Source organism: Mustela nigripes, chromosome 12 (assembly GCF_022355385.1).
Source record: "Mustela nigripes isolate SB6536 chromosome 12, MUSNIG.SB6536, whole genome shotgun sequence".
In the NCBI taxonomy this organism is placed as follows: Eukaryota; Metazoa; Chordata; class Mammalia; order Carnivora; family Mustelidae; genus Mustela; species Mustela nigripes.
In genome coordinates, this window is record NC_081568.1 from 41,652,833 (window position 1) to 41,670,592 (window position 17,760).

The 17,760-nt window shown below is 50.2% G+C and overlaps 1 protein-coding gene and 1 long non-coding RNA gene across 10 annotated transcripts in view; one reads left to right on the plus strand and one right to left on the minus strand.

Annotated features, from left to right (window-relative positions):
- Positions 1-722: 722 nt before the first annotated feature.
- Positions 723-13,977, minus strand: LOC132028327 (uncharacterized). 2 transcript variants are annotated; one of them, XR_009407402.1, is made up of 4 exons: positions 13,873-13,977; positions 7,701-7,797; positions 7,095-7,214; positions 723-989 (listed from the first exon to the last, which is right to left on the minus strand). It is a non-coding gene; the product is annotated as an uncharacterized LOC132028327 (long non-coding RNA). The 2 variants fall into 2 exon arrangements; XR_009407401.1 differs by lacking the exon at positions 13,873-13,977 and adding an exon at positions 8,424-8,661.
- Positions 13,428-17,760, plus strand: part of TCOF1 (treacle ribosome biogenesis factor 1) — a 39,051-nt gene continuing 34,718 nt past the window's right edge. For all 8 annotated transcript variants that reach the window (XM_059417159.1, XM_059417160.1, XM_059417163.1 and 5 more), the window contains exons 1-2: positions 13,428-13,608; positions 15,993-16,048. In XM_059417159.1, coding sequence (XP_059273142.1) covers positions 13,501-13,608; positions 15,993-16,048 — 164 coding nt within the window. In that variant the 5' untranslated portion in view covers positions 13,428-13,500. The remainder of the gene's footprint in view (positions 13,609-15,992; positions 16,049-17,760) is intronic.

The window sequence follows — 17,760 nt, forward strand, 5'->3', positions numbered from 1 at the left end:
CCCTGGACTGGACAAGTTAAGCAAATAGCTCTAGGCCCCAAAACATATGAAAAGATGTTCAACCTCATGGAAATTCAGAGAGATACAAATTAAGACCATTATGAGATACCATTTTACGCCCACGAGATTGGCAAAAAGATAAGGAGCCTGACAATACCAAGTGTTGGCAAGAATATGGGTGCTGCTAACGGGAGTGTCTGCGGGGATAAGTGATTCAGAAAACCATCTGCTATTATCTTATAAAGTTGATCATTCACTTTCCCTACAACATGGCAGTTCCACTGGTGGGTATGTATATTTCCAGGTATGTATACACAAGTGCAGACCATTCGGACCACACTGGTTATGAAAACTTTGACTTAATTTCAGGCCTGTGGGTAAATAGCCACTAGTCCATGTCTCTCTCCACCCAGCCCCTTCACCGTGTGACTCCCCTGTGCTCTGGCTGCTCCAGCTCCTCTTCTTGGGGCCCTTGCAACATTCCCAGGATCCAGCAACTGTAAGGTTAACACCTGGCGTCTCCTTGACCTCCCGGACCAGGTTCCAGCATTATAGCATTCATTCCAATTCCTCAGGGCCCCTTACCTTTCCGGTTGTTTGTTGTTGTTAGTATGTACACCCTAGAGAAACCCTTGTTCACATGTACCAGGAGAAATGTACAAGTTTATTCATAGCATCAGTGTTATTAGTAGACACAACAGCGTGTGCAACAACCACAATAACAAATCAACTATAAATAACTCAGCGTGCTCGGACGGAAGTTGCCCGTGTAAGCCGTCTCCTTCTGTTGGGTCAGAGAAGCTGCTCATGGGCTCTGGGCAGATGAAGGCCAGTCTTCCAGCGGAGTCCAAGACCCATCAGATATCATGCTGGATAGCAAGTACTGAGCCCTCATTTCCGTGCCAGGTGCTACATTCATTAGGCTAGTATCTTATTTCCCAGCAGAGGAGGCAATGACCGTGGTTCATCCCATTTCATAGGGAAGGAAGCTGAAAGATAGAGACGTAAAGTGGCTTGCCCAAGGTCACACGTTGTAGAGCTACAGTTTGAGGTCACATCTGGGATTCCCAAGCCCAGTATGGGAGACCTTCTTCACCACTGTGGGCTCATTGCCACAGAGTAGAGGTTTCTGGGGTACAGGACCTTCTCTGCTCAGGATCCCCAGCTTCTAGCTTGGAGCCTGGGTTACAAGAGATGCTCAGCAAATGGAGACTTCATACCACAAAGTAGTCAATCAGCCTGTTGGGTCTGACTTCAGCCTCTAGACCGGCCTTACTCCTGCCTGGTCTCTGAAATCCAGGCCAGAAGGCCGTTTCTCCCCCCAATTCCTTTGCTTCCTGATGGCCTGATTTTGAACCTGGGCTTGTCAGACATGTCTCTGAGAGGCCCCTCCAAATCTTTAAACACAAAGAACGTGACTCTACTCACAAATTCCTTTATTCTCTAAACATTGATTGAGCACCTATCACATCAGGTGCAGAGCTCTGAGGGGGAGAAACAGCACGGACCAGAAATCGTCCTTGCTTTCAGAAGCCCTCTGCTGGCCTCAGGTGACCCCAACCCTGAAAACCACATCCTCCAGAAGAGTGGGTGCCGAAATAAAGCCCACGTGCTTGGCTCAGGGGCCCTTCAACTGGTCAAAGTGGTAAAAATGGCCGGACATTGCAGTGACATTGAATGTTCTGTCCTCGTGTGCCTCCTGTCTGACCTTCTGCCTGAGCAAGAATTTGTTTTTTCTGTGGAAAGTTCAACGTGCTCGTTTATTTGTTTGGTTTCTTAATTTAATCTCTTTTGCAAATAAAAATAAAGATAGTGTGTTTGCCCAAATAGTGACAGGCTCCACCTGAGATGTCATGAGGACACTCGGGGAATGAAAATCCCACCAGTGCAGCTAATGGCCTCGGTGCCCTGGACAGTGGGGGAAAGTGCCAGGTGGGTTAGGATCCCAAGCACCCCAGCACAGCTCTGCCAGGAACTGATGTTAGAAAAGTCATTTGGCCTCTTCAGTCCTGTTTCCCTTTTTTAGGAAATGAGAGAGTCAAACATGTTTGTAAAGGTAGAACTTTCACATTCGCTACCTCATTTTGCCATCGTGATACCCTGGGAGGAAGCCTTTTTGATCCCTATTTGATTGGCAGAGAAATGAAAGCAGAAGAGTCAGAAGAATCCAGGGGACTCAGCCACTCAGCACTGGAGATGGGACCTCAGTTCAGGCTCCCAGCCCCTGTCTGGAATGCTTTGGTCTTTCCCAAGGTTTCTCAAATTTGGGAGACAGACACATGCCTTAAAAAATTCTCACTGACCTGGGATCTTTGTGGTCTGCAAACACAAAATATAAGAACCTGCTCAGTTTGATCTTTTTGAACATCTTGGTTTGTTTAGGAGGCCGTGGAGTCCTTGATCATCCCAGCGCCGATGCGACCGTAATTACAAACAGACCAACACGGGTGCAGTCACGCGGCCGTGCAACATTATCAGGCAGACATCCCGACAATCCAAAAATATTATCTTTAATTGTTTTAGATTATCACTGGAATGAACACCAAAAAACTAAAGTCTAAAAGAACTTGTGGGGAACCCCACCCCCCAATCTGAGATTCTGTCAGGCTGCCTCCACATTGCCTGAAAACCCCTCCCAGTTCGAACATTCTTTGAGTTTCCCTGGTAACCATCTGCTGGTGGAAATGACAATTAAGCTGTTCAGCTGCCTGGTTCACTTAGTTCCCCCATTATGGCTCTGTGCCAGGGTCAAGAAGGCCTGAATGTACCCACCTGCAGTGACAGGCGAAAAGAAGAGGGAACCTCCCAAGGTCAGGGGCGAGTCTCTAAATACCAAGTCCAGAAAGCCTAAACCGGGATGAACCTCATTCATTTATCCACCACCCCATCCACGAACCCATCCTGTTCTTCAAATATTCACTCCTGCCCGTTATATTCTAGGTCCTAAATTTGGGACAGAGAAGATGGGGTGGAAAAAAATAAGCAAAGTTTACCCAAATGTGTATAATGTGCTACTCTCAATGTTATATAAATGCGTGTATGTATGTACCCTCCAGTAACAGCGCTTCCTCCTGGGAAGCTGGGGAGAAGGGTGGGAAGCGAGGAGACTTTTCTCCACACCCTTTTTACACCTCTCTGGTTTTCACATCACGTGTGTGTATTGCCTACTCCAGAAATAAGTTTCAGTTGTAAATAACGCTCCTGACCGCGGTCCCGGTGCTCCGGTCACTTGAGCAGGTGACCCCTCTGTGATGGTGGGAGGGGTGGAGGAGTGATCTAGGGTCAGCAGAGAGGACAGTAAGCATCTTTTGGTCCTCCTGTCCCTGGGCTCCATGGTCTGGTCCAAATGGCTGCTCACCCCAGAGGCCTCTGCCCACCTCCCCCCAGGCTTGATCCTGCTCCAACAGGATGCTGTGCCCAGGATGCTGGGATGAATTGCTGGGAGGCAATGGGGGTAGCCCCCTGCTGTAGCCTCAAGAGACCTGTTTGTGTGGGCGGGCATGGGGTCACATGTGAGTGAAGGTGACCGGGCACGTCACTTTTCACTTTTCTTTCTTTCACTGACCTTCACTTTTCTTTCCCCAAATACTCTCCTTGGAGCCATCAGATGCCCCCATGGATGACTGACTTACAGCTGCCATGGCATGCACCCTCCTAGCTCTCCTGCAAGATCAGGAATGTGACTCCCTACCCTTCCCTGCCTCCGGAGTCACCTAAATTGAGGGCTCAGGACCCAGGTCCTGAGTGGGAGAGGAGGGATGGTAAGGCTGGGTTCCACACATCCGGTTCCTCCAGAGACCTAGCCGTGTTCTGAGATGTGGTTAGATTCAAAGAGAATATATCCATCCCTTTGGACCAAACACCACTGGGCCATCCATGCTAGATGGGCCTCAGATGACAGCCTCTCTGGAGACTGGTCAGTGAGTCCTCCCCCACCTTCTGCCCTGCCCTCCTCCTTCCAGCCTCACAGCATCCCTGGAGCTCCAGACTGTCCTGATCCCCGTTTTACAAGAGAGGAAGCTGGAACCAGAGGTAAAACAAATTACTCCCAAGTTCACCTCACTTGTCCATCTCTCAGGAAGGACTCAGTCCAAGCTAGCCCAGCCCGGGAGCCCATGCTCTTTCCACTGCAGCACCAGGCCTCCTACGGAGGGCGCTATGCGGCCGAAACGGCCTCTGCTTTCTGCAGACCGCAGCCACCCAGGCCACAGAGGGAGATTGACGCTGTAATTATACTAAAATATAAAATCTTTGTGCATCAAAAGACGCCATAAATAAAGTACGAAGACAGGCCACCGACTGGCAGGAGGTAGTAGGAACAGGCCCAGGTTTTGAGCTCCCACAAATCAGGAAAAATGACCAGACAGTGCACTGGAAACATGGGCCAGGGATACAAAGGCAATTCGCAGGAGAGGAAATGCAAGCGACCAGACAAATGATGAAAACATTTCAGCCCCACTGATCAGAGACATACAAATTAAAAACACCAATGAGAGGCATTTGGCCCCCATCAGAGCGGCATAAATTCCAGTCTGACAACTGCCAGTGTGAGTTTGGATGGGGAGCGACAGAAACCAGCCAGCCCTTCAGATGCAGCCAGGCGATGGCGGGCTGGGAGACGCTCGTGTGCCCGGCGACCCCTTCCCAGGCACACATGGGAAACTTGTGCAAGGACCTTCCTGGCTGTGAGGCTTGGGTTGTGAAAAACGGCAACTAGCTCTGATGCTCACGGATGTGAGAATAGATTAGTAAGTTGCAGCACACAGTTACGATGAAACGTATTAGAACAGTGGCAACGCCTGTCCTGAGTTCCGTATACAAGGCAGATAAATTCCAAACAAAATGTTGAAAGGAAACGAGCAAGTTGCAGAAGGCTATGTGCAATGTTATAGTGCCGACAAAAACTTTAAAAATCTGCAGCGCAATACTTTACATGTTTTATGGATGTATACATATATAGCATAAACATAAAAATATGTACAAGAAAGATTCACGCCAACGTCAAGGAACACGGTGGTGACTGTCTCCGGGCAGGACGGAGGGAAATAGGCTGAGAGGCTGCTACTTATTTGTGATGTCTTATTTCACAACCTTGGCCCGGGAACATGGAAGCTATATGCACGTGTTCCTATGTTTTTCATACATTGAATGTTTAATTTCTTTAAAAAAAGAAAAAAAGCAGGGAACCAGACAACGGCTCCAAGGTCAATTGTCTCCCAGGTCACTGATCACTATTGGAAAATTCTATCTGGAATTTACCCCCTAGTCAGGGCTCCTAATTCTGTTCCTTGAGGATCCTGTGTGACTGTGCAGGCTGGCAAAAGCAGAGAGGAGGCTGCATCGCCCAGCCACCCCCTCCATCGCCACCCCCTCCGCCCCTCGCCACCCCTTCCAGTCTTTAAAGCAGATGGCTCTTCACACAGCATGTTCTTTTCTGTGGAAAGTCCTTGAGAAGCCCAGACGCAAAGGAGGCTCAAAGAAATCCCACCACATTTGTCAGTGGAGCTCTCTCTGCTAACCAGGGACTAGGCTCAACAAGGGATGCTCAGTGAGAAGCACGGAGCAGGGTGTCAGGACATCTGCTGTTGATATGCTGGGTGACTCTGGGTAAGCGACAAACCTCTCTGAGCCCCGGTCTCTCCCCAGGTGCACCGATTAAAATGTGTGGTCCACCGTGGCCGTTCCGGACCTAGAAGCATCAGAATCAAGCGGCAAGGTTTTTAAATGGTTGATGCTGGGGCTCCATAACCAGAATTGCCTGAGGTGGGACCCGAGAATCACATTTCTATTGAATTGCCAGGTGATCACACTGCACGGCACATTTGGGGATCAGACGGTCATTCCAGGTCGGACATTCACATATGTCCGAGAACTCGGTCCACGTCACCTTCTTTTCTCTCCCCACCCCCAGTGCCTTCCTGAATCTTTGTTAATCATCACCCTGAAGAGCTGATGCCAAGCAGGGTGCTGGGTGAGAATGAGGGAGCAGATGAGCTTCCAGAATGCGGCCCCTCTCAGCCTCCCACTCCTTAGTAACCGCAGGGAAGCTGAGAAAGAAGGCGGGGAGGAGGAGCGGGCCCGTGCACCCCTCCACAGGTGGAGGAGGGTCTGGTGGTGGGGACATGGCCCATCTGCTGGATTCCTACCCCTCGGCTCTAAGGCCCAGTGCCCCAGCTCCTGGAGGCAGCGCCTTCCTTCCGGCCCCCATCCTTGGCATGGATCACCACAAATCACAGAATTCTAGAACATCAAAAGCAGACCAATGTTTTCTCGACGGAAGCCATTCACCGCCGTCTTACCACCTGTACTATTATTTAATTGCTACTTTCTTTTACATTGACTCACTGTTTTTTTTTTACTTGAATGCCTACTTTAGCCCCATCCTAAGCAATAATATCTGTGAAATAACAGGTTTGATGTGCTAATTATTTTTTGTCTAATACACATTAAAATAAATACATAATGATTTCCATTTTAAAATGTCCCTCTATTTATCTCCTGAAGTCACTTTGTGCTTAACGGCGCTTTCAGAAACGCGGAGCTGGTCCAACCCTCTCCATTGAGAAATGCAAACTGAGGCGGGATGGGGGCGCTGCCAAAGACCACACCATTGGGGTGGAACCCCGTATTCCTACAGGCATGCACACTGGAGATGAGGGAGAGCACACCAAAGGGCTTGTGCCCGGCCTCTGGTCCCCTGGTGACCTTGACCTTTAGGGAGACCTTTCTTTGATGGTGCACTGCCCCCTTCTGGTAAGCCCTTCTGTGATGTGGCTCCTTCCAGCAGGAGTGGCCAGAAGAGAGGGGCTCCTTGCAGAGCAGAGACTACTGTGCTCTGTTGAGAAGCTGAGGCAGTCCGGGAAGACACCACGGAAGAGGTGGTATTTGCATTTGGGTCTGAAGTGTGACTGGACAGGGCTGAGCTTGAATGCCTGTAAGGAAGCTGTGATTCGTTCTCCTGGTTAGTGGTTGACTTCCGGGGGAGGTTTGATAAGCTGGGGAGAGAAGTTATGCGGAATGCGGTGTACAGGGGAGGAGAGAATGGGGCAGACACAGCTGGAAGGAAGGCAGGTGTGAGGCCGGAGGGCACCTACCTCAGCCTTGAACTGGCTGGGACCTCACCAAGCTGATTCCTGCCTCTGATCGGAGCCTGCTTCCTTATCAGTGAGAAGAGAGAGAGCCAGGCTTCATGCTCTCCAAGGACACTTCCAGCTCTGAGAAATAAAACCACATAAATAGGAAATTATGCTGATGAAGTTGTGAATTGCTACACCCTTTTTGGCAGTTAATCCGGCTTTAGCTATTAACATAAACCAGAGCATCCCCTCTGGCCCACTTTCATTCCATTCTACAAAAATTAAAGCTCCAGTCCGCAAGGATGTACTTGCCAGGGCGTTGAGAGCAGCGCTGTCCTATTAGCCAGAAAAAAAGAAGTAAATAAGCTGTCCCAAGCTATCTTCCACCTCTGTCAGCAGAAGTCCCCCCTCCTCACACTACCCCTGCAGCTGGCCCTCAACCTCACTAGCTCAAAGCTCATGGCTTGGGGCCTTACCTCGCTGAGGTCGACTTCTTCCTCTATGAAAGGGGCAGAGAACCAGGGACATGCTCCATAGGGGCCTCTGAGGGCTAACGCCATAAACACTGGTTTGCCTCACAGCACAACTGTGGGGGGCTCCTGGTAGATGAGCTGCCACGCTTACCGAGAAGGCTGCCGGGATCCCAACATCTGGAGAAAAAGCTCTGATCTGACCCTCGGTGAAAAAAGCCAGTTGCTGAGTATGTGTTTAGGATGATCTCCTTTTGCAAAAAAGAAAGAAAAGAGAGATGAAAATAGGGAACTGGGAAGGGAGGATTAAAACCTTATAAAACCTGGTGCAGGTCATCTGTGTCTATCTGAGTCCAGAGGGATGACATGAAGGGACCTGACACCAAGCCCCCTAGGGGTTGCTGGGTGTGGAGGTGGGGGACTGGTGGTGCTGGAGGGTGGGGAAGGGAGCTGGGAGTGGATGACCTGGAGGGAAGGTCTAACTTTATCTTTGTACATCCCTGAATTGTTTGACTGCTGACTGCCGTAATCACTTTTTTTTTTAAGATTTTATTTATTTATTTGACAGAGAGAGATCCCAGGAGACAGAGAGGCAGGCAGAGAGAGAGAGGGAAGCAGGCTCCCTGCTGAGCAGAGAGCCCGATGCGGGACTCGATCCCAGGACCCTGAGATCATGACCTGAGCCGAGGGCAGCAGCTTAACCCACTGAGCCACCCAGGTGCCCCTGCCGTAATCACTTTTAAACCTTTTGTAAATCTTTAAAATCTCCAAGACTGAAGAGAAAAGAAAGCGAGAAATTATTATCCTGGGAGAGGGAAGGAGACTGTGGGAAACCTACAGGCCCAAGTGACTTGGCCCAGGGAGAACCCATTGTTACCATAGATGATGAGGCCATCTTCGGGTTCCAGGGGCAAAGGCAGCCTTTCCAGATGGGGCCCTCTGTAGAGTTCCAAGGCCAGAGGGGCTTTTGTCCAACCAGTAGAGGTGTTGAGGATCAGAGAGGTCAAGAGACTGGCCCAAGGTCACATAGCAAAGCCTGGCCAAAAAGCAGTTTCCTGACTCCTGGCTCAGTAACCTCTCCCCTATATTGTGCTACCTTCCAACTGTGTGCAGGAGTCCTCCTGCTGGGAAAAGAAGGGTATAGTGTCCCACTTGCTTAACTTCGTTCCCCTCTGCTGACAGTCCCTCCTTCTCTCATTTCCTGAGTGCCCTCACTGTGCCCTGCTTGAGAATTCAAGATGACTAAGGCCTGCTGCTTACCCGAGAGGCACTCACAGTCGAGTGGTCTGGAAGCTTCTGGCTTCTACCGCTAACAAAGACATCTTTTTCTAACTGTTAAAAAAAAAATTGCTCTGAGGCTAATTTTTTTTAATGCACTGTTTTGTTTGCTGCTGTCTTAATTGTTGCCATGTTGTATTTTATCAGTTTAATGTTTTAATTTTGTGCTTGGGCCCTGAGGCAATTCAGTGAAGGGTATGATTTAGAAAATCAAGGAAATTAAAAAAAAAAATGTCCACATAAGAGGCAGCCTCCCAGGAGCCAAGGACAAAGCATAAGTGCTTAAGTGCTTAAAATGAATTTTATTAGGAACAAAACAAAAACAACCTGTTGCCAGACAGAAGGTATTAGACCATCCTGGTTTTATTTTGTTTTTGTTTTGTTTTGTTTTGTTTTTATCAGTTCTTCCTTTTTCCCAGGGTCAGCCAAAGACTCACGCCCTAGTATCCTCTCCACTGACTTCTAGAAGCTTCCACATTTCTGCTTCTAGGCTTGTACTCACAACGTTTGCCCTGCCTGCTCTGCCCTCCTTTCTTTCTCAGGAGTCAGGCTATAACCACCCCTTCACTTACCAATATTTGTTGACTGGGGTTGGGGAGATCATAGCCAACAAAACAACCCCAGATCAGCCCTCAGGAAATTTATATCTACAAAAGTGTTCACTCAACGAGGATGATGATACCCCATGGGGGTGAAAATAAGAGCTTGGAGTAGTGAAAAAGAGCTTTGATTTGCCCAGAGATTTTATGCTCATCGGCCTATTGACTTAACTCAGTCAGTGGCCCATCCAGGCCCCCACCTTGCCCCCAGTCAGGAACCCGGGCATTGCCGTCAGGTGGAGTTGCCAACTGTCTTACAGCACAGGCTGCTGGTTAATCATCCTCAAGGTGGCCCAGTCCCTGGAGGCTTCCACTCTTTTCCTGAACATTGGCTCCCTCTGTCTCCACTTCCCTCCCTGCCCAGTGTAGATCCCAGAGCTCAGAGACTGAGCACCTCTCTTGCCAACACTTTAAATCCCTGTGCCTCTTTCCCTCACGCATCTGGCAAAACCGGAGGCCTCTAGATAAACCCCACTAAGTACTTTCCCCTGGCCTGCTCCTGGGTAGGTGAGCTACAAAGAGGGAAATCTCTCAGTGGGACGGGAAGGACACGCGTATATTAACGATCACCAGCCTCAAACTGGGTTGTCGACACTATCAGGCAATTGGGGATTTTGTGGGCAAGTTTGCTTCCCAAGTCGGAATGCTCATTCTCCTCCCTCCAGACTCCTCACCACCTCTTCCTCGCTCTCAGCAGAGGACCTTGCCTCCCACTTTGCAGAAAAAATAGAAGCTCAAGATGAAATCTCCCTTAACATCCCACTACAAACCTACATCTACATCTGCACCCATCCTCTCTTTGTTCCTTCTTTTGGTTCTAGAGAAGTCATCCCTCCTCCTCTCTGAGACCAACCCCTCCACCCACATGCCTGAACCCATTCCCTCTTGCATATGCTCCTGAACGTCACTTGCTGATTATCTCCCCTGTTCCCTACACCCCTAATTAAGCTCTCTCCCCTTGATCTGCCTTTAAACAAACCCAGCTCTCTTGCACCTTATAACACACCTCCCCCAGCACACACACCGACCCTGCCACACTGTCTCTCTCCTCCCCTTTGCACAGAAACTTCTCCAAAGACACACTGTCTCCTGCTTCCCTCCTTCATCGTCAGACCACGGCCACCTGACCTTCTCCATCACTCCACGGAAGTAGCGCTCCCAAAAGCCGTCAACAGTCGCCACAGCTGTCATTAAGCCAAAGCTCACGGTCCCATGCTCATCCCATCTGACTTCTTGGAGCATTCCCCATGGGCTCACTACACTTTCCCAAAGCTCGTCCCTTGCTTTCCTTCCCTACACCCACCCTCCTGGGTCTTCTCCTGCCTCTCTCTTCCCTCCTTCTCTGCCTTGCCAGGCACATCCTCCTCTGTGCAGTTCTACCCTGTGGGTAAGCCTTAGGTCTCCCTGCTGGGCCACCTTCTCTCCTCTGTCTGTGTTCTGCTCCCCAGACAACCTGGCCCTCAGCCACAGCCTCAATTATCAGCTCTTCTGACAGCTTCCCATTTTCATGTGGGTCCAAACCTAGGCCCCCAAGTGCCTACCGGACACCTGCTCTCCGTGTCTCAAAGGCATTTCAAGCTCCAACCGCCTAAAGCAGAACTTGCACTTTTCATGGCCCACCTTGTCATCCTTCCTTTCCCACTCTGCCCCCATCCCTGTCGTCTCCAGGCTTCCCTTTCTCGGGGAAAGTGGCTGCCTGCTGGGCTGCCCAGAAACTTCACAGTTCATCCTGACGCTCCCTTTGCCTTGCCCTCCATTCCAACACATCCCTATGATGATTTTACTTCTCGACAACCCTGGAATCTTCCAGCACTCTCCACCTCTGCTGCAACCAGCATTGTCCCATTATATTCTCCCTAAACGCCTGCCTGCACTCCTAAGCTTAACTTGTCATCTGGCATGGACACATACACACCCTACTCCACTCTCCACTGGGCATTCACACAGACCACATTAAAATGAAAAAACCATCCTGTCCTTCTTGGGCCTACACTGTCAGTGGCTTCCTATCATGCTTAAGATGAAAACAAAGATTCCTTAATGTGGAATCTGTCTGTGCCCACCTTCCACATTCCCCAATCCCCTTGCTTTCCCCCTATGGCCTGCTCCCAAGGCCTTTTCTCATCTCTCCTCTCAGCTGCACCTTCTGCCTCAGGCCCTTTGCACAGGTTCTTCCCTCTTCCCAGGAATACCCCCCCACCCTATCCTCACCTACACACAGTTCAGATTTCCTCACAAACGTCACTTTCTCAGGGGCTCCTTCCCTAACCCCCAGGAAAGCATAGATCCCTCCTTCCTGTTAAATGCTTTCACAATAATGGCCAACATACATCTAGGCACAGCACTATTGCTAGAAGCTTCTGAGCATTTCTGCTTAGACCTCAGTTATTCCCCAAGCCTGTGAAGTAGATATTACAATTATTTCTATTTTACAGATGAAGAAGCCAAGGCACAGAGAAGTTATGTATGTAACTTATCCAAGTTTCCTTAGTTAACAAGAAGCAAAGGCAGAATTTGAACCCTAGCTGTGTGACTCCCACACGGTATTTACTGTTCCATAAGAAAACTCTATTCTTTTCCTTTCTGCATGACCTCACTGTTTGTAACAAAGTGTTCGTATAACTTTTAGCATGTGTCTCCCCCTTTAGACTTCAAACTCTACTGGGGTGAACACTACTTTATCCCAATAGTAGGTACTCAATAAATGTTTCACTAAATAGCGGAATGCAGATTACTCTCCTCCCTCTTCCTCACTCGCTGCTTTCAGTCACCAGGTCCTATCCCTGTTTCTTCTGGAGCAGTAGTTCCTAACTCTAGGAGGTTCAGTTATGTGCTTATCCACGTCCTAAAATCAGTGTGACACGTTACGCGTCTGTGCACATTCAAAATTTTCGGCAACAAAGTCTAGGTGGTTCATGCTATCTTCAGTTTCTCAATGGGTCCGTGAAGTTAAAAAGAGCTGATTCAAATATTCCCCAGCCTACCTCATCCTCTCCCTGCCAGCCTCCCTTCAACAAGTACAACAGCCTCACATCTAGTTTGCTCTCCACAAATCCGTCCTCCACATTCCGGTGATAGCAATCTCTTAAAAACACAAACCCAGGTCACCCTCCTACATAAAACAAGTCAGAGATTATCTATCACCCTTGCAACAAAGTGCCAGCTCTGCTCGGCAGGAGAGGGTGCTGCGGGGCCTGTTTATTTCTCCATCCTCCCGTGGCCTTACTCATCCCCTGCTTCCCACAACCACAGCCCACCAGCACAGACTGGGTTCTATGTTTGGGCTTCCCAGCTTATAGCGGTGGTTTCTCCTCTCTGTGTACAGGCAGTGTCCTCTGCCTGGAATGCCAGTCCTCTCTTCTGCACCTAGAAATTCCTGTTCCGTCTTTAAGCCTGAAATTAGACGTCTCTTTGGGGTTAGGCGCCCCTCCTCCCGGCTCCCATAGGCTGTGTCTGTCCCCGACAGTGCACTCAAGACCTTGAACCATCGTTGTTGGTTACCAAATCTCCTTGTGAGCTTTGAGGGTAGCCACCGTTTCTTATCCATCTTTTCATCCCTCCATTCCAGGTGAGCACTACCCTGAAGTATAGTGCTCAAAAAACTATTTAGGCAATGAATGAATAATGACAAATAGTCATGGGTCCTAAAAACTCTGTGAAGTGAATAAATGAGTGGGTAACTGGAAGTTCGGGACTAGAGACATGCAGATTAAGATGTACAGAGATGAGCAAAACGCTATCGCAGACGTCACAGCGAACAGGGAAGACAAACACCGGCGGTGAGCAAGTCTGGAGGGCTTAAGGAGTCATTCAGATCAAGGCCAGGAGGCGGGACTAGGTTTGACCACGCCCTCCCTGCCAATGGGAGGCCTCATTATCCTCCAAGCCTCCGCCCCTTTCACCCACCGGGGCGGAGCCGGCCACTCCAGGAAATAAGACTACATTTCCCGGCTCGCCGCGCGACGCGGGCGAAAGAGGAGCCGGAAGTGGAGCGCGCGAGGTCTAAGGGCACGAGGGAAGTGGCGGGCGGGGACTGAGGGGGGCGTGCAGGTGAGCGGACGGCCCGGTTTCGTCGGCATGGCCGAGGCCAGGAAACGTCGGGAGTTGCTTCCCCTGATCTACCAGCATCTGTTACAGGCGGGCTATGTGCGCGCGGCGCGGGAAGTGAAGGAGCAGAGTGGCCAGGTAAGCGTGCTTGGGCCGTGTGCTTGGGCCGCGTGCAACATTTGGAGAGCGACTGCCTGTGCCCCCTCCCCTAGCGGCCTGGCGGGCGCCTAGAGCCGGACCGTGCGGTGCTCTAGGAGGCGGCCGGGGCTAGTGAAGGAGCCACAGCCTCTGCCCTCGCTACGGCTCCCTGTCCTTCTGGGCCTCAGTTTCTCCAGCTGTGCAGTGGGCGGGCCCCGATGTGAGATCCGACGCTCAGGGCTTTGTAATTCCCGCGCCCCTTACCTCCACCGCCTTCCCGGTAGTGGCGGTTTAAAGTTTCCGAAGTCTCGGGCCACGTGGCTCAGCGCGGCCCTGGAGGGCTAGAGGGTTGCTCAGAGTCTGAGGGGTGAATTGCGAGCAGACCCCAGGAAGGGTGAGGAGGACACAGAGCGCCGAGGAAAGAGGCTTGTGGCCCCTTACTTGAGGTGAAACTCTGGCCCTCGTCCCACCGGTACGGAGTCAGACAGCTTTGGAATGCGAGCTTGTGACGGAGTCATTGCTTACTTCATTCATTTTTTTTCAGCAACTCACTCTGGTACTCAGGGTGCTGTTGATAGAATGTTGAGCAAGGTCCCCCAGCCCTCCTAGGTTTTATAATCTAAATCTGGTAGGAGAGGTGGACATAAATCAAGAATCACAAAAGTAACACGTTAGGTGCCAAGAATGAGAGGTGTAGGGTGGTAAGACAGGAATGGCAAATTGCCAGTGTCAGGGACATTCAGGACTGCTTTCGCCAGGATGTGGAAGTTAATTTGAGACCTGAGAGAAGGGAGGTGGATATTCCAGGCAGAGGTGCTAATGCCCTGTGGTGGGAGGGAACTTTCTGCATTTGTACTGGCCTCTGGAAAGTCCATTGTGGCTGTGAAGTACAAGGTGACAGAGGGGGTAGGGAGCTGGCTAGAGCCTTGCTCTAGTTGGTTTGGTCTTCATCTGAAGATCAGTGGTAAGTCACTGGAGGGTTTTAAACTGGATAAGTGGATATTGGCCTGATTAGTCTTGCCTTTGGCTGTGGTGTGGGCTCCGGTTCTGATGCTTGCTTCTGGGATCTCCCTAAAGTGTGATGGGCCAAGACTTTATCCAAGCTTTTCTCAACCCTCTTTGGACCTTGATTGCCTTTCTATTCCATGTAGATCACTTAACAGGTAAGTGGGGTAAGAGATAGTACCCATCTTCACTGGGGCATTTGTCTAGGCCAAAGTATCCTGAGCATACAATGTAGCTCAATGTAGCTCAATGTAGCAGGAGCAGACAGATGACAAATATTTGAAAAAAAAAAGTTAATGATACAGTGTGTTCAGTGATCATAGGTATTAACTATAAAAGTAAGGCAGGCAAGAAGGATAAGGAATATCAGGGCTCAGTTATAAATAGGGTGATCAGGAAGCCCCACTGGGAAGGTGACATTTCACCTCTGAGAGGACAGAGACCTTAAGGAAGTGAGGGACTGAGCTTTGTAGTAATCAGGAAAGAGGATTCCAGGCAGAAAGAATAGCAGCACTTTTGAGGGCCAGTAAGGAAACAAGTGTGCCTTGGGCAGAGCAGAGTGAAATTGACAGTTGGAGTCTGTGTGTTACCAGCCCCTGTGCTGGACACTGACTAGAATATCTTGTTCAGGCCTGATAGCATCCTGCTAGGGGGGTTCTGCTCTTATCCCTGTGTTATAAAGAAGTAGCCCAGAGTCTGATGAGGTGAAGCGATTAGCTCAGCCAATTAGTGGAGGAGCTCTACCTGACTCTAGATGCAGCCTCTTGGCCATTCTGCCCGGATTCCTGATGCTTCCCTCACCTCACATTGCTCACTTGACCTCTCTGGGGCACTTGACACCCTGGGTTCTTGACATTTACAGAGTGGGCCATCTGGCCTTGGCTCCAGAGGGCTGGATTCCACCCGGTTCCCTCTGCTTCTACCAAGGACTGGCATCAGTCTCTTCCCAGCAGAGGAGTGGACCATGGAAATGCCACTGGACACCTTGGATGTCTGGGCTGTGGTTTGTACTTCCCTGGGAAGGTTGACCCACCTGGCCTTTCAGAGACTCTTGAAAGGCTCGGGGTGGAAAAAATTCTGTCTTGTGACCTCTAAGCATGGAGAGTGCCTGGAAGGTTCAGGGCTGCTGGATAGATGCTAGCCTGGAACATTCTAACTCCAGTCTTTCAGAGGTACCTCTTGCTAACAACATTGTCTTAAGTTTTTAGCTGGAAGTACTTGCCCTCCTTGTTTCTGAAAGGTTTGAGTGGTACTGACTGGGGCAAGCAGACATACTTCCCAGCACAAAAGGTCTCCCATGAGGTCATGGAGAGTTGGGCCCAAGGAGGATTCATATTGTGCTGGGAGTTAATTGCTGCTTTCTCTTTACTTCTCTGCAGAAAAGTTTCCTGACTCAGCCTGTAACCCTTATGGACATCTATACTCACTGGCAACAGTAAGTCTGACGGGGTGGAAGAGTGGAATAGGGACACCCCAAGCCATCAGCTTGAAATAAGCTAGGATTCTAATCTGATCTGCAGTCTGTCTACATGGCCCACTGTGGACACTGGCTTTGCCCCTGAGAAGCCAGGTCACAGCTATGGGTGTCTGATAGTGAGAGAGGACATTGAGAGCTGTGTTCAGTGCTTCCAAGGACCACAGCTTCTCAGCAGCTTGTTACTCATTCAGTCACCAAACATTTATGGAGTACCTACCTGCTAAATGCCAGGTCCTATTCTAAGTATGGAGATAACTGTTGTGAGTGAGACAGACATGGTTCCTTCTTTCCTGGAGCTGACACTGGAGTCATGTAGGCATGCCTCAAGAATGAAACAAATAAATATAAAATTAAAATGGCAGTAACGATTATGAAAAAGGACCTGGTGCCAAGACCCCATAAACAGGTTAGCTGGGCCTCATTTAGGGGTTTTGGGGAGGTTTCCCTGTGATGACCTTTGGTGTAAGGGCTGCAGGGAGTGGGGGAAGGAGGCAGGTAGAGTGGGACTGGCAGAAGGAACTGCCTGGGCTGAGGCCTGTGGCTGCAGCCACAGGGCAGAGGAGGCTGGATGGCTCGCAGAGTTGACCCATGCAAGGCCTCATCGTCCGTGGTGAGAAGTTGCGTCTTTGCCCCAAGAGCAGTGGGGGCCATGAAAGTGTGCAGTGGAGAGTGGTGAGATCACTCTGCAGGATGGCATGGCTGGTTGGGGCTATAGACACCATCATCAGGCAAGAGCTGATGGGGCTTGAGACAGGAATAACAGAGGGAGTGTAGAGTCAGACAGTCAGTTCCAGGAATATTAGGGGATGAGACCGAGAGCTATGGATGGTCTAGAGGGCTGGGCTCGTTGACTCCCTGGTGCCTGGTCTGTGCACTTGCATGGAAAGTGGGCTTGAGCATGGAGCAAGAAGCAAGCCCAGTTTGGAGGGAGAGGGAGGACATGTTGCATGTGAAATGTCTGTGAAACATGCAGAAACAGGAAAGGCGAGGGGTAATCCAAAGGCATATCAACAGAGGAATGGTTTGAGAGGGAGGGAAGGGGTAATCATCCTCTCTGTGAACTGGCCTGACCACAGTCATCCAGGGGAGTGAAGGACCTGCAGTCATGTCCCATGTTGAATGAATAGAAAATACTGAACTGTCCAGGATGGACAAGAGATGGCAAAGGGGCAGGTGATAGGTGTGCACATCTCTGAGGACAAAGGAAGTGGGCTGTTGTCTGGGGTCCTGAGAGACTGAAGTGCGACCCAGAGGTACTGCTTTAGGGAGACAGGCTTCAGCTTCTGAATGAGCTATCCAGAAATGAGGTAGGCTACCTGTCATCAGAGGTGTGTAAGCAAGGGCGAGAATGATGTGGAAGAGATCCCAGCTTCCAGTGGAGAGCTAAGGTCTGTGAAGACCCTATCAGCTCTCGGTTCTCAGCTACCCTCTGCTGTAAGGTAAGGTCAGAGTGCAGTTCCCTCCCTGCACTTCCTCTCCCTCACCCCCTTCAGCATGTCGGGTGTCTGGCACTTCCCTAGAGAACCGCTTCAGTGAGCCCCTTGTCACTGGTCCCTTCTGTGGGTGAGGGGTACTGAATGAGGACCTTACACCCACCAGAGGCAGCCTAGTCTAATGGTTCTCAGCAGAGTTCAAACCCAAGAACTAGCTATGTGACCTTGGGCAAACTT